At 43.9% G+C, this 15,184-nt stretch overlaps 1 protein-coding gene across 8 annotated transcripts in view; it reads left to right on the top strand.

Annotated features, from left to right (window-relative positions):
- Positions 1 to 15,184, top strand: part of EPB41L4B (erythrocyte membrane protein band 4.1 like 4B) — a gene marked incomplete at its 3' end in the record, with an annotated part of 141,397 nt that overhangs the window by 73,368 nt on the left and 52,845 nt on the right. For 7 of the 8 annotated variants that reach the window (XM_081237152.1, XM_081237154.1, XM_081237151.1 and 4 more), the window contains exons 14-15: positions 20 to 53; positions 5,841 to 5,905. In XM_081237152.1, the coding sequence (XP_081093278.1) occupies positions 20 to 53; positions 5,841 to 5,905 (99 nt within the window). Of the gene's footprint in view, positions 1 to 19; positions 54 to 5,840; positions 5,906 to 7,708; positions 9,756 to 15,184 lie in introns of those variants that run through there. The other variant, XM_081237155.1, reaches the window with a different exon arrangement.

Genomic DNA, 15,184 nt, shown 5'->3' with positions numbered 1-15,184 from the left:
TTTCTTTTCTTTTTTTTAGCTCTAAAACAAATCCTGAAGTCCATAATTACCAGGTGAGCTATTGCTTTTAAAGGTTTTCATGTCATACTTCTTAAAGTGTCTAAATTTTCCACACTGAGCTGTCATTGAGCTTATAATCAGGTTTGGAAGAAATAACAGCAGTACATGTTTTTCTGAGAAAACAGTAAGAGGAGAGCCTTCTCCCCTGACCCCTGCTTCCTCTTGGTCATCTGAGCTGCCTGTTTTTCTTAACCTTGTACACTGGCAAGCAGCAGGGATATATGTTCTAAGTTTCTGGGTGGTCAAACACAGCCTCTCGGGGGCACTCAAGTGAGGCCATTTTTTGTCCAAGTGTGTTCTAGGCCCAGGAAACATGAGTCCCTGGAGATGTGCCCCCAGGAAAGGATGTCTTGGTCACATGTTTGGGAAATGCTGCATCCTTCATTCCCTTCTTGGATCTTATGGTGCCCATTGGGATGTCAAAAGTGCTGAAAAATCCTTCAAGGAACACACGTTTTATTTTTTTAAGTCCAGTGTTTCCGCAAGTCATTTGACTGTTGGACAACCTTCCCACCATAAGAAAAGCTGGCTTCCCCCACCACTTCTGTTGGTGGTGTGTTCATTTCCATCAGTGGAATAGTGGTTTCTAGAACCTGCTTTGTAAAGCACTGTGCTAGGCCTGTTGCCTGCAAAAGGAGCGAAGATGGGTTTCCATGGCTGATGTTCTGCTCTTTCACAGGATGACCGTCAAGGCCCGAACCCCCTGCCTGCCCACCAGCCACTGCTGTGGGTAGCTCTCGCTGGCTGTTCGCAGCCTTCTGAAACCTGGGTCCAGCTTAACTTTTCTACATTTATTGTCCCTGCTCCTTAGCATACATCATGTGTTCAGTTCTTAGAGAATCACATCGTGTTTTTTAAAACATCTTTATTGGAGTATAATTGCTTTACATTGTTGTGTTAGTTTCTGCTGTATAACAAAGTGAATCAGCTATAGGTATACATATATCTCCATATCTCCTCCCTCTTGCGTGTCCCTCCCACCCTCCCCATCCTACCCCTCTAGGTGGTCACAGAGCACCGAGCTGATCTCCCTGTGCTATGCGGCTGCTTCCCACTAGCTATCTATTTTACGTTTGGTAGTGTATATATGTCCATGCCACTCTCTCACTTTATCACAGCTTACCCTTCCCACCCCCCATATCCTCAAGTCCGTTCTCTAGTAGGTCTATGTCTTTATTCCCATCTTGCCCCTAGGTTCTTCATGACCTTTTTTTTTTTTTTTTTAGATTCCATGTATATGTGTTAGCATACGGTATTTCTTTTTCTTTTTCTGACTTACTTCACTCTGTATGACAGACTCTAGGTCCATCCACCTCACTACAAATAACTCAATTTCGTTTCTTTCTATGGCTGAGTAATATTCCGTTGGATATATGTGCCACATCTTCTTTATCCATTCATCTGTTGATGGACATTTAGGTTGCTTCCATGTCCTGGCTGTTGTAAATAGAGCTGCAATGAACATTGTGGTACATGACTCTTTTTGAATTATCGTTTTCTCAGAGTATATGCCCAGTAGTGGGATTGCTGGGTCGTATGGTAGTTCTATTTTTAGTTTTTTAAGGAACCTCCATACTGTTCTCCATAGTGGCTGTATCAATTTACATTCCCACCAACAGTGCAGGAGGGTTCCCTTTTCTCCACACCCTCTCCAGCATTTATTGTTTGTAGATTTTTTGATGATGGCCATTCTGACCGGTGTGAGGTGATACCTCATTGTAGTGTTGATTTGCATTTCTCTAATGATTAGTAATGTTGAGCATCCTTTCTTGTGTTTCTTGGCAATCTATATGTCTTCTTTGGAGAAATGTCTATTTAGGTCTTCTGCCCATTTTTGGATTGGGTTGTTTGGTTTTTTTGATATTGAGCTGCATGAGCTGCTTGTATATTTTGGAGATTAATCCTTTGTCAGTTGCTTCATTTGCAAATATTTTCTCCCATTCTGAGGGTTGTCTTTTCGTCTTGTTTATGATTTCCTTTGCTGTTCAAAAGCTTTTAAGTTTCATTAGATCCCATTTGTTTATTTTTGTTTTTATTTCCATTTCTCTAGGAGGTGGGTCAAAAAGGATCTTGCTGTGATTTATGTCATAGAGTGTTCTGCCTATGTTTTCCTCTAAGAGTTTGATAGTGTCTGGCCTTACATTTAGGTCTTTAATCCATTTTGAGTTTATTTTTGTGTACGGTGTTAGGGAGTTTTCATTCTTTTACATGTAACTGTCCAGTTTTCCCAGCACCACTTATTGAAGAGGCTGTCTTTTCTCCATTGTATACTCTTGCTTCCTTTATCAAAAATAAGGTGACCATATGTACGTGGGTTTATCTCTGGGCTTTCTATCCTGTTCCATTGATCTATATTTCTCTTTTTGTGCCAATACCATACTGTCTTGATTACTGTAGCTTTGTAGTATAGTCTGAAGTCAGGGAGCCTGATTCCTCCAGCTCCATTTTTCTTTCTCAAGATTGCTTTGGCTCTTCAGGGTCTTTTGTGTTTCCATACAAATTGTGAAAATTTTTGTTGTAGTTCTGTGAAAAATGCCATTGGTAGTTTGGTAGGGATTGCACTGAATCTGTAGATTGCTTTGGGTAGTATAGTCATTTTCACAATGTTGATTCTTCCAATCCAAGGACATGATGTATCTTTCCATCTATTTGTATCATCTTTAATTTCTTTCATCAGTGTCTTATAGTTTTCTGCATACAGGTCTTTTGTCTCCTTAGGTAGGTTTATTCCTAGTTATTTTATTCTTTTTGTTGCAGTGGTAAATGGGAGTGTTTCCTTAATTTCTCTTTCACATTTTTCATCATTAGGTATATAGGAATGCAAGAGATTTCTGTGCATTAATTTTGTATCCTGCTACTTTACCAAATTCATTGATTAGCTCTAGTAGTTTTCTGGTAGCATCTTTAGGGCGAATCACATCATTGTTGCCCCATAATTTTTTCCCACTGTTCTTGGCCCACACTTGTCTGCTGGGAAGCTGTCACCTCCACAAAGCCTTCTTTGAGCCCCTTGATTAGAAATCACCAGCACCAGTGGTTCTCAGCCCTGCTGCATGTTAGAACCATCTGGCAAGCTTTAAAAAAATAATTGGTGCTTGGGCCTCAGCCTGGACTGGTTGAATCAGAAACTCTAGGGTGGGTGGGATCTGGGTATTGGCAAGCTGTGGTGCCTCTCTAAGGTGGTTCTGATGAGCGGCCAGGTGGGGGCCCTGAGCTAATGATGTGTCCCTGGCTTCGCAGGTTATCATGTGCTGAGAGGCAGCATCCATGTCTGATGACCCCCTAACATGGTGGCCAGCTTTCTTGTCCTGGGTGGGTGTGAATGTCCAAGGGACACTCCTCTCCTGAGTTTCTCTGCCCTATCACCAGTCTGGTTTTGAATGTCACAATAAAACTACTCCATGATGAGTTCACTTTGGATCCTTATTCTAATCAGTCTCTTTCTGGATCTAATCAGTCTCATTACTGTAGATATTAACTCCTTAGGTGGGGGCAGGGATCCCAGTGTACATTATCTTTATGAGACCTCCATATTATGTTTCTGAAGAATTTTGTGATATCACCTTCTGTACATGAAATCTTATGCCCAATGTGCAGAACCTGGACGTGACTTCCGAGCTGTAGAGAATTAGTGTAAAAAGTGCTTTGCGCCTGGTGGGGAAAGGCCAGCTTTGCTGATCTCCTTGCTGCTGCCTTTGGGTTCTTGAATCTTCTTAGTCAGAGATTTTTTTTTTTTTTTTTGGTCGGACTTTCAGGTGTGAGTGGCTAGAATGTTGTTGATGGGTGATTAGTGCTTGAAGGGGAGAAAAAAAAATAAAATAAACAAAGCAAAGCATTCCCAGCTCAGCGCTGCCCTTGCCCCAGCAGCCTCGCAGGTAGAGTGAACGTCAAGGCGACTGTTCATTGAAATCAAATCCATGACAACTGTTACCTGGATGTTGTTCTCTTAACATCTTTGGCAACCACTGGCCCTCTGCTCCTTGCCAGCCTTTAGAGGTGCCATGATGGGAGTAAATTGACCAGGAAGAGAACATCCTGAGAGGTGGCCCGGTAAGCATCTGAGCACTGAGAAAGGTTTCCGGGAAGGTGGTATTGCAGCATTGGTGTTACTCTGAGCTCAGCAAGCTTAGCCGAATGCAAAGGACGGATTGCTGTGTCCTTGATGGGAGCACTATTGGCATTTGGAGATGGACAGTTCTTCACTGCTTGGGACTGTCCTTAGAGTTACATGAAGTTTAGCTTCCCTCTTCTCTGCCCAAGAGTTACAGGTAACCCTCAAGTCATTGTGACTAGCAAAACTGCACATACTCATTTCCAGTTGTCCCCAGGGAGATGTAACGGTCCTGGTTGAGAACCATGTGGGTTAACATTAAAAAAATACTCCTTGACAGCTTTAGAGGGTGTATAAATTACCAAAGGAGACCAAGGAAGGTTCTGGAATATCCTCCTTCCAAGTCTCTATGGATAAGGTGCCCACCTCTCTCCAATGCATCTGATTTGGTTGTGTTTGAAGACAAGGTATATAGAATAGAAGGTCCACTTCTCTTCTAGGTTATTCTCTTTTGTTCAAGACCCAGTTGGTGGAGCCTCTTTTGGGGCCTTGGCTGTATGGCCAAAACGCCTGAAACGGTTCAGCGTTGGGCAAATCATCTATCACCTCTGGGTTTCTGTATCCCCTAAGAGAGAGAAATATGAAGCGACTATTTCCAGGAGATTCTAAAGCCCTGGTCAGCTTTCAGATTCTGCCACTGAAATGTTTTCTCCAGGTTCCTCTTTCCAGTAGGATGTCCTTTGGGGGCTGTGGACTTGCTGACAGGCATCCTTGAAGGAGAGGGGCCACTGGAATACAGAATAGTCAATGAGGGCATTGCAGGTCCATGAAAATGGAATGAACAGAATTGCTGAGAATTTTTCATAATAGAGAATGGACTTCTGCTTATTAACCAGAACAGCAGGGAAGAAGAAGAAGAAGGGGAGGAAATAATTTAAAGAATAATGGTGGCAAGCCTGTGGTGACTTAAATGTCAGGAGAACCTAATTTGCCCCGTAGAAAATTTAGCCTTGAAAAGCCCCAGGGCTTCTGACACAGTCTGAGACCGCTGCCCTCTGCAGGCCAGAAGTGGACTGGCAGGCAGCCTGCCACCCACCCAGGCCAGCCTTATATCTTCACCCCGGGCCGTTTTGTGAGTCATCAGTCTGGATCCATTTTCTCATGTTAAAATGGGCAAACTACTTCTTTCCTTCTGTTTTATCAGGATAATGGTGCTCTGGATGGTTTGGAGTTTTGTTTGTTTGTTTCCGGGGCGGGGGTGGGGTGGGGGGTTGGGTGTTTTGTTTTGGATCACATTTTAGAAAAAAATTTTTTAACAAGAGAGAAAGAGTTCGCCCAGAGTCCTGCTGCCTTGGCATCCTCTGTCCAGTCCTTGTCTGTTTGCAGATGTAACTGTTTACACACAGTTGTCATTTTCAGCAACGACAGAAATTGTTTCTAAAGAATAAATTACCCACATTCTCTCCGTCTCTCTGGCCCCTTCCGTGGGTTCCCTTGGGAGAGATGAATATTGCCTTGCCTGGGCGCTCTAGGGCACCCTTTCAAGGCAGATGCCTTCCGCTTTCTTCTTGGAGGGCAGCCCCCAGCCTTTGTCACGGGGGAAACGTGATATCCTGGGAAACGTGCGCTCCCCCAGCCAGGGTTCAGTAAGAGCCTCTCCATTCACAGCCGGTGAAGACCATTGAAAGCAAAGGGCATCTAATAATCGAGTTTGGTGTTTTATTTCTAGCCTCAGTATCACCCCAATCTTCACCCCAGCCAGCCTCGTTGGCACCCGCACTCTCCAAACATCAGGTAAGTACCTGAGCTCATAGAGCCGTCCTTTCCCAAGCTCTCCTTTTCTACTTAGTTATGAATTGAAATTCTGCATCAGAAACAACTGTTAAAGAGTTGTCTTGTCCTGGAAGAGATGAATAACTTGCAAAGCAAAATAAGCCGGTGATGGGTCTGGATGTACTAAAGTTATGCTTGACGAAATAAAAATGAACTGGGTGGGGTTTTTTGTTTTGTTTTGTTTTGTTTTAGTCATTCTAACCTCAGATATTTTGGGTTTGGTTTTATGTTTGAAATGTTACTTAAAATTTCTAAGTAACGTTTTCCTGTCCTGAGAATTCATTTACTAAAAATAAGACTAAAGCTCAGGGACTTTTGTTGTGGGATTTTTTGAAAGGATTTTTTTTTTTTCCAGGGATGGGGTGGAGGGTTGCTTTTTGTGGTGATGGATCTTTTTCTAAACCTAGGGGTCGGTAAGCTCTTTCTGTAAAGGGTCAGATAGTCAGTATTTTCAGCTTTGTGGTCTCTGTCACAACTACTCAACTCTGCCATGGTAGCTTGAAAGCAGCCACAGACGATACAGAAGTGAATGGGCCTGATTGTGTTCCCATAAAGCTCATTTATGAAAATAGACAGTGTGGGATTTAGGCTGAGGGCCGTGTTTACCCACCTCTGCCCTAACCTACCACAGTCCTTCCTAAGTAAACTGGCACCTGCCTTGTTGCATTTACGGTTAAGCTTGAGATTTTTTTTTAATGCCAGCTTTGTAAAGGCAAACGTTCCTTTCATGATTTGAATTTCAGATCAGTCTTAATTGGTGTTTATGTGTGAAGCTCTTTCAGAAACATAGTTGGTGAATTCAGTTTGCATAAAGTTATCTCTTAGTGAGATTGCTAGCCTTGCTCCTCGAGAAAGTGCGGCGAATGGAGTGATGGGAATAAATCCATTGAGAACGGGGCAGATGAGAGCAGTTAGTTCTTGATAGTTCTTACCAAGTTTGCTGGGGATCCTGTAGGACAACAGTGCAGTTTGATCATAAGCACTTGATATTCATGTAACATTTAAAAGCAAGTTAAACTAGTGAAGTAATACTTCTAAATGTTTCTGTGTTGCAAAGGCTGTTTCTTTTCCAGACATGAGACACAGAGAGATTTATAGAAACGCTTTTTAATTTAACCTTGTGTTTACAAAATTTAACACTTATTTTTGCCTGTTTTACCATATTGGTTTCCTTGTGAGGCAGACCTGGCTGGGAATGCTAGGGAGGCTGGACCAGTGCTGCTTGCAGGTGGCCCTGCTGCCTGGCAGCATCAGTGTCACCTGCAAAACTTGTTCATGCAGAGTCCCAGCCCCACCCCAGACCTACTGCATCAGAATCTCTGGGGGTGGTTCCCAGCATATTGTGTTTATCAGACTCTCCAGGAAAGGAGAATTATTTGGTCCAGCACTTTTGGAAAATGCTGCATGAGGCGTTCACAGTGTACGTTCACATGGCAACAGTTCTTGAGAATTCCTGTAGAAAAGGAACCTTTTTCACCACCACCTAGCTTTCCCCAGACTGACTTGATCATCAGACACCCTTTGAGGGGTGATGGCACAGCTATGGGCAGAGCTGTTCTCAACTTGGAAGTTGATAGAGGACCCACATCTGAATTTTTAAAATACTTGAAAGTAAAAAATCCATTCATTTCCATCTGAAAGCCATCCCCATTTATGTGGTTCATGGTTTTTCTTGTCCCGTTTCCTTTGTGCTTGTGTTGTTTCACTCACCTCTCTGAATTGTCTTCATACCCCCACTGACCACTCACTCTGCGAACAAAACAGGCCATCCTTTCAGGATGACAGGCCGCATTGGAAAGCATCGGCCAGTGGAGATGACAGCCATTTCGATTATGTCCACGACCAGAACCAGAAGAACTTAGGAGGAATGCAAAGTATGACGTATCGAGATAAACTCATGACTGCACTTTGAGAGACTGAAGCGTCTTACTTCCATTCACCATCATAGTTTCGTTACATCCCATGGAAAGTGTCTTGGCATCCCGTGGACGTGTTTGTAGAAATGTCTTCTAGGAATAGTTCTGAAAGGTGTTTTCAGTGTCTGTGTAAATATTTGAAAATAATCCCAATAGGTAGTCCTAACTTACTGTTGACTGCATTCTCAAAAAATGAAGGTAGTTAAAGGCTCAGGAATCGTTTTGATATTCTGATTTTAAAATTGGAGTATAAGTCTGTGTTTATCGTATTGCTGTGTACCTGATGTTTCTTTGTTATTTAATGAATGGGACCAAAGAAAACCAGAAAAACTTCAGAAGATCGCTCCGTAGAGAGTACCATATAGTACAGTGGTGGGAATTGAGGTCACTGGGGCCCAGCCTCTGCCATTGTGTGATCTTGGACAGACCATCTCCCCTCTGTTGGCCTCATTTTCCCCGTCTGAAAAGAGCAGGTTGGACTAAATGATCACAAGGTCTTCTCTAGCTCTACAGTTCTGTGATTTATCAACATTTAATATTCTTAGGCTGAGGACATAACATTCACACCTTCTTTAACAGAGGGTTACCTCTTTCAAAAGCTGAATAAAGTATATAATATGTTAAAGGTTATATCAATACAGGGAGATTCTGAATTTCCTATCTTAAAGCAGTTTAGTCATTTTGAATTCTCGCAGTTTTATTAATCAGAAATCACATAGCCTTTATTTTTATAGAAGTTGCTGCTCAAGTACAAGAATAATTTTTTAATGTCCTAACGATTGGTGGTGCTAACTTGCGTGCTTTCAGAAGACATAATTATGAATGCACACTGTCAGTATATAGAGTTTGAGGGTTGGTTTTTATCCTAGGCTTCATTCTTTTAAGAAGCAACATGCAATATGAGATGCATATGGCTCAAATTGAAGCATGTAAAATTTTAGTGAAGTTGTGCCAAAGCATCCCATGCAAGAGGATAGGAGGGTGTTGCACAGTCTTTCTGTAGAACCAGAAATCAATATGTTGCCTTTTAGGGTAGAACTCGTACCAAACTCTTTATTTCCTGCCCCCGTTTCAAGCCCCCGAGTAAGACCTTTTTTTTTTCCTCCTGATAGGTAGGCCTGAGATACTTTCCTTAGTATTTTTGTGAAATCAATTCTTGTGCCATTTTTTATATATGTAATTGTAATTTGCCCTTTTAAGCCTTTTTTAAAAAAAAATGTGTTTCCCTCCCTTGAGATAGTTTATTGCCAAAATCTGATCTCTTTTTTTTTGGTTACCACAAAAATCTATCCAGAAGGAGGGAATCAGCTGCACACCATGCACAGTGGAGTTGATCACTTATAAACGCCCCCTAAGATACATGTTTACAGGTGTATTTCCTTTTAGCAGATGTTTTGGTCCTCAGTTTACGTGCTGCATACAGATAATTGTGTTCTGAATCTTTTGATTTCATTGATACATTTTTACAAATGTGTTTGTGAGGAATAAAGATTATTCTTGCTTTTTTTTTTTTTTGACTCCATCTTCCTTTTATGCTGCACAAGAGGTATCATTTGTGGATGAAGTAGGTGATGGGACTTTGGAAGTCTGAAGGTGAACATTCAGTTAGGTGGCATGGAGCAAACTCATCCTGGAATGAGGTTGCTCTTAGGAAGGGTGGCCCTTTTTGTAGGCTCCGTGGCTCAGGTGTTTATTCATCCGGGGCAGCTTTGGTGAAAGTTCTGATCACAGGTGGCAGTGGCGTTTCCGCTGTAACAGTCCTGTGGTGAGGGTGGGTGTTTGCCCTGGCGATTGCTGCTGTTCCCGGCAGAGAGACCTCCAAACCCGTGTCTGTGGCTTCCTGGAGATTGTGTACACTTATCTAATAACCTCTAATAAATACCTTTCTGCCTGAAGTACCTTGAGTGGATTCAATTGTCTGCAACCAAGAGGTCTAACCAGTGTGCATACATATTAATTGTTAAAGGAAGCGTATGGTTTTCACCCTTCAACTTGGCGGACCTTTCTCTACTGCATTTGACAGTGGTGACCGCTCACTCACAGCTTCTTGAAACGAATCTCTTGATTCCTGTGCTCTCTGCTTCTCTAGCCCTTGGACTTTTTCTTCTGTCTTTGTCACAGCCTCTTCTTCTGTCTTCCTGTTGAATATTGGTGTTCTCCCAGGGTTCTTCCTCTGCCTGCTGCTTTTCTCCCTGATCACAGTCTACCTGCCCTTCTCATCCTGTCAAGATTTTATAAGTGCTGTTGACTCTGAAGCTATTATCTCTAATGCAGACTACTCTGTGAGTTTTTACACGGACATTTCAACTTGTATATCCTTGTACACCTCAAACGTCACATGTCAAAACTTAAATCCATCCTCTTTTACTGAAAAAAACAAAACACAGTAACTTCACCTGAATTCTCTTCTTTCTCACCAAGGTAAGCATTTATACGTCATCCACAGCTCCTCTCCCTTTGGCCACCCGTGTCCAGGCAGTCCTCAGGTCTGTTCAGCTTGCCTCCTTAGTATTTGTATGTAGCCCTTCCTCCCTCCTTATCAACACTGATCTTGGAGCAGCATCTTCTGTCTGGCTGAGAGGTGCTCTTTCTGATCTCTCTGACTCCAGCCTCCCGACGAGCTCATTCTCCTGACAGTCCCTGGAGTGATCTTTCTAAAACACCGTCTTGATTGCGCCCTTGCAGTGCTTGATATCTGCCAGGGTTCTCCATGACCCACAGGATGAAGTCCGAGGCCTTCTCTGGAATTCCCCCGCTATCTGCTCCTGTCCTGTTGCTCTAGCTAGCGTATTCTTCCCCCATTTCTCACCCTCCTGTTTAAACTCCTACAACACCAAACTGCTTGTAGCTCCTGGCATTCACCATACCCTGCTGCTCCTCCCATCTGCGCCTTTGCAAATACTGTTCCTTCTGCTGAAAATGCTGTCACTCCCATCCTCTTCACCCCACTCCTGCTCATCCCTTCAGCCTCTGCTCAGACGCTGGCTGTCTTCTCCCCGGGACTCTGACCGCCTCCACCCGCCTCTGCAAACCGGGCTAGTTCCTGTGCTCTGCTGCTCCTCCCCCCAGCCCCTGGGTGTATCTGTGATGTATTCACTAGTTTGTGTTAAAACTGCCTTTCTTATTCATCTCATCTTGGAGGCTGTACGTTCCTTAAGTGTAAGCTTTGTGTCACACTCTCCTCTGTTCCCCACTGCCTGATGAGTAGCAGGTGCTCAGTGGATGTCTGCTCAGCAGATGAATTATTCTGCATTCATTCTAAAGGAAACATCTAACCAGATAACAGGCAGCAGTGCATCACTTCTGAGCTGGTCTGAAGGTACCTGAACAACTGTATCCAGCTGGGAGCATCATCTTTTGAGCAGGACTTTGCCCACCACGTATGTTCTGGATTCATCTGCTAAATGTGAATGTTATTCACTATGCCCACGGCGTTCTCATTGGAGGCATCGCTATAATTTGAGTGGGGCAAACGACGGTCCAGCCGTGTGATACTGGAAACACTGGTAGGTTGACACTGATCCACAGAAACGTACAGGGGCTAGTAGCCGGATGTGCGCTTCAAACTCTGCATACGTCACTTCACTTGATCTTCCCAACTGTTCTGTGAGGTGGGTGATATTCGTTTCACACGTGGGGAGGTTCAGGCTTAGGGTCTAACCAAGCAGCTTGCCCATGGTCACTCAGAATTCTGACTTCAAAGTCTGTGTTCTCCGCTCCTGTGCTTTACGGCCTCTCACCGCTAATTATTCCACCATTTGGGACCCTGTCGATCCACATCTCCGGGAGACTCTGAGTAGATGATGTGGAAGAGTTCACTACACTGAAATCCAGAACTACCAGAAAGCCGCCTTCCCAATACCCCGCCCGTCCCCTCACCCCTCCTCCAGCAGTCTAGTCACCCTGTCCATGCAGGCATTCGTGTACCAACAGCCCCCTTTTCAAAGGAGCGGAGATGGAGCGTTATTTTCTTAGTGAGCCGCTCATTTGAGATGATCCCCTTCTTCCCTCCCGAGAGCTCACAAACTGGTCATTTCTTCTGGAATATTACCCGCCAGCAAAACCAAACTCGGTTTTCCATAAACTAATGGGATTAGCTTTTTGCATTTTTGAAACTCAGTTACTTACTGGTCTTGATCATCCCCTGTTTCTCTGTGATCCCTGAGAATATCTAACAGTGAATGGACAGTATGGTCAGACTGGTGTAACCCACGTGGACTGCAAGTCTTGAAGCCATGTCAGGCCATTACCTTGGCCTTCAAAACCCTCTTGCTTGTTTCATTTCTTGGTCTACCACTTCCTCCTTAACAGTGAGGGTGAAGGAGTAAGGACAGTGCAGGAGTCCTTCGTTTTTCTTGGCTGTTAATATCCCACCATGCTTCCAGGTCAGTGACTCCAGCCTCCTGGGTCCTGCTCTGAACACAACAAATGATAGATCCTTTTTGTTGCCCTTAATTTTTCCAGCTTCTGACCAGTCTGTTAAGATCTGAGCTCATCAAAGAGCTCCTTGAGCAGCCCGCATTGATCCATTTGGATCAGTATTTCCCTCACATGGCTCTAAGTGAATTCCCTGACTGACTGAGTCTTCCAAAAGTACCAGGTAAATACCCTAAATAGCCCTAGAATGATTTGCTTCCACTAGTTTGCTATAGGAGGCAAAAAATGCCTAGGCAAGGTATAAGGGGGCAGACAGAGAGAAAAAGCAAACTGCAGCTAAAGAAAGAAAAGTCCGGGCCTCCCTGGTGGCGCAGTGGTTGAGAGTCCGCCTTCCGATGCAGGGGATACGGGTTCGTGCCCCGGTCTGGGAGGATCCCATATGCCGCGGAGCGGCTGGGCCCGTGAGCCATGGCCGCTGGGCCTGCGCATCCGGAGCCTGTGCTCCGCAACGGGAGAGGCCACAACAGTGAGAGGCCCGCATACCGCAAAAAAAAAAAAAAAAAAAAAAAAAAAAAAAAAAAGAAAAGTCCCTTTGCACATGAAAGGTGGCACATTTTAAGAAGCCCCAGCGATATCTAAAAGGTGAAATAGAGGTGAAATTGACATTCAGCTGAGACTCCACTAAAGAAGAAATCCTCAACAATTCTGCAAAAAGGCCCATTTCCCCCCATATTAGGAAGCCAAATAATCGCTTGGACAGCTTGTCAAAAATGGAGATTGTGAGGCTCTATTTACGTGGTCGGGGTGAGACCTAAGAACCTTCCCTTTAGTGGTCACTCCAAGGAGAGTCTGAGGTGGGCAGGCGCAGGACCACACTTTGGAAAAGCACAGCTTCCTGTCTTGTTACGTTTGCCCTTGTTTTAGTGGCTCAATTTTTAACTAATTAGAGGCCAACTCTTTTTCTTTTTTTTTTTTTAACATCTTTATTGGAGTATAATTGCTTTACAATGGTGTGTTAGTTTCTGCTTTATAACAAAGTGAATCAGTTATACATACACATGTTCTTTTTCTTAAAGAGGCACGATGTTCAAAAGTAAATGGACGGGGACTTCCCTGGTGGCACAGTGGTTAAGAATCCGCCTGTTGGTGCAGGGGACACGGGTTCGAGCCCTGGTCCGGGAAGATCCCACATGCCGCAGAGCAGCTAAGCCCGTGCACCACAACTACTGAGCCTGCGCTCTAGAGCCCGCGAACCACAACTACTGAGCCCGTGTGCCACAACTACTGAAGCCTGCGTGCCAAGAGCTCGTGCTCCACAACAAGAGAAGCCACTGCAATGAGAAGCCCATGCACTGCAACGAAGAGTAGCCCCGGCTCGCCCCAACTAGATAAAGCCTACGCGCAGCAACGAAGACCCAACGCAGCCAAAAATAAATTAAAAAAAAAAAAAGTAAACGGACGGATACATCATAATAAGCAGCTACATCTGTCTGCTCAGCATAGCTTTGCACTTCCTTGGGCTCATGGTGAAGCAGAAGAATGTAAGAATTCTAGTGGTTCTTTATATGGCTTTAATTTCATCACAACCTCCTGCCCCCAAAATCTGTCAAACCAAGACTTAGGTCATTGTTGGGCCCTCCTGCTGAAGTGAGAGGCTAGTGAATTCCAACCACTCAAGGAGGAGAGGGCATAGCACACCCCAATCTAAGGACCTGTGCCAAGATTAGAGCCCACGGTGGGGTAGCAGGTGGAAGTTTACAGAAGCAAAATGGCAGGATGTTGCAGGCTGAGAGAAGACTGCAGAATCCAGTGTGGAGTGGTGATTTTGTTGGAGCAAGAGCACCTAGTTCTCAGGTGAAATGTGGACACGCTTTGGAATCTCAGGTAGTTTGAATCCCAGCTTTGCCCCTCACTAGCCATGTGACCTTTGGCCAGTTTCTTATCTTTATGCCTCATTTTCCTCATCCCAAAATAGAATTTAACAATGTCTCACCGTTGTGAGAATTAAATGGCACTGTATGTGTAAGGTGCTTTGCACAATGTTTGATGCTAGCTGGTAGCAATTTTTAGCAGTTTTTGAGATTTAAAGCCTTAGCAGTCCATGTAGTGAGAAGCAGGACAAGGAGATTCAAAGTCTAGCTCAAGGAATGGTGTTTCTCCTGGGTTGATGGGTTGAGATGTATGGTCTAAGTTTAGCAACAGAAAGGGGTGCTTCATTCCAAAGGAAAGATCGCATGGAAGAGAGTTCACCACACAATAGGTAAAGACACAGCTCTGAAACTCTTAACAAGCGAAAAGCAGAAACAGCATGGGGATGTTTTGAGAGGAGATAAAAGGAAATAGAAATGATATTTCTGTCTGAGAATACGAAGAAATAACTGTCCAGGCAGAATGTGGGCAATGCTTTCCGACCTGCAAATGGGAGAATGGCCCTAGAGAAGGAATTGGTGAGACCACAGAGAATCCATTCTGCTGGGGCATTTGGGACTCAGAAGTTGAGAGAATTGAAACAGATCTGCTCCGTTCCCAGCCTGTCCCAACTTGAGATTTCATCTTACACAAAGCAGAGGAAGCTTTTAACTATTTGGAGACTAAGTAGAAAGTTAGGAATAAAGAGAACTGCTGTGCTATTCAACCTTTTTTAGTAAGTAATACAGACAGTGGTAAAAATTCAAAAATATCCAAAAGTTACTTTCCCTTTCCACCCTCTTATTCCCTAGTTTTCCCCAAAGACAAACATTGTTAGCATTTCTTGTCAATCTAGAACTATTCTGTGTTTAAACAAGCACATATTTATTTAACCAATCAATACTGATGGACATTCAGGCTGCCCTGAATCTCTAAAATGACAGCTTTGCCGCCATCCTTACACACGTCGTGCACTTGAGCAAATCCATCTGTAGAATAAATTCCTTACAAGTAGAGATGCTGGGCCAAAAGGAATGTA

This window comes from Mesoplodon bidens, assembly GCF_964165515.1.
Source record: "Mesoplodon bidens genome assembly, chromosome: 6".
Classification (NCBI taxonomy): domain Eukaryota; kingdom Metazoa; phylum Chordata; class Mammalia; order Artiodactyla; family Ziphiidae; genus Mesoplodon; species Mesoplodon bidens.
Note: the sequence above shows the minus strand (reverse complement) of the source record. Positions and strands in the feature narration are given on the sequence as shown.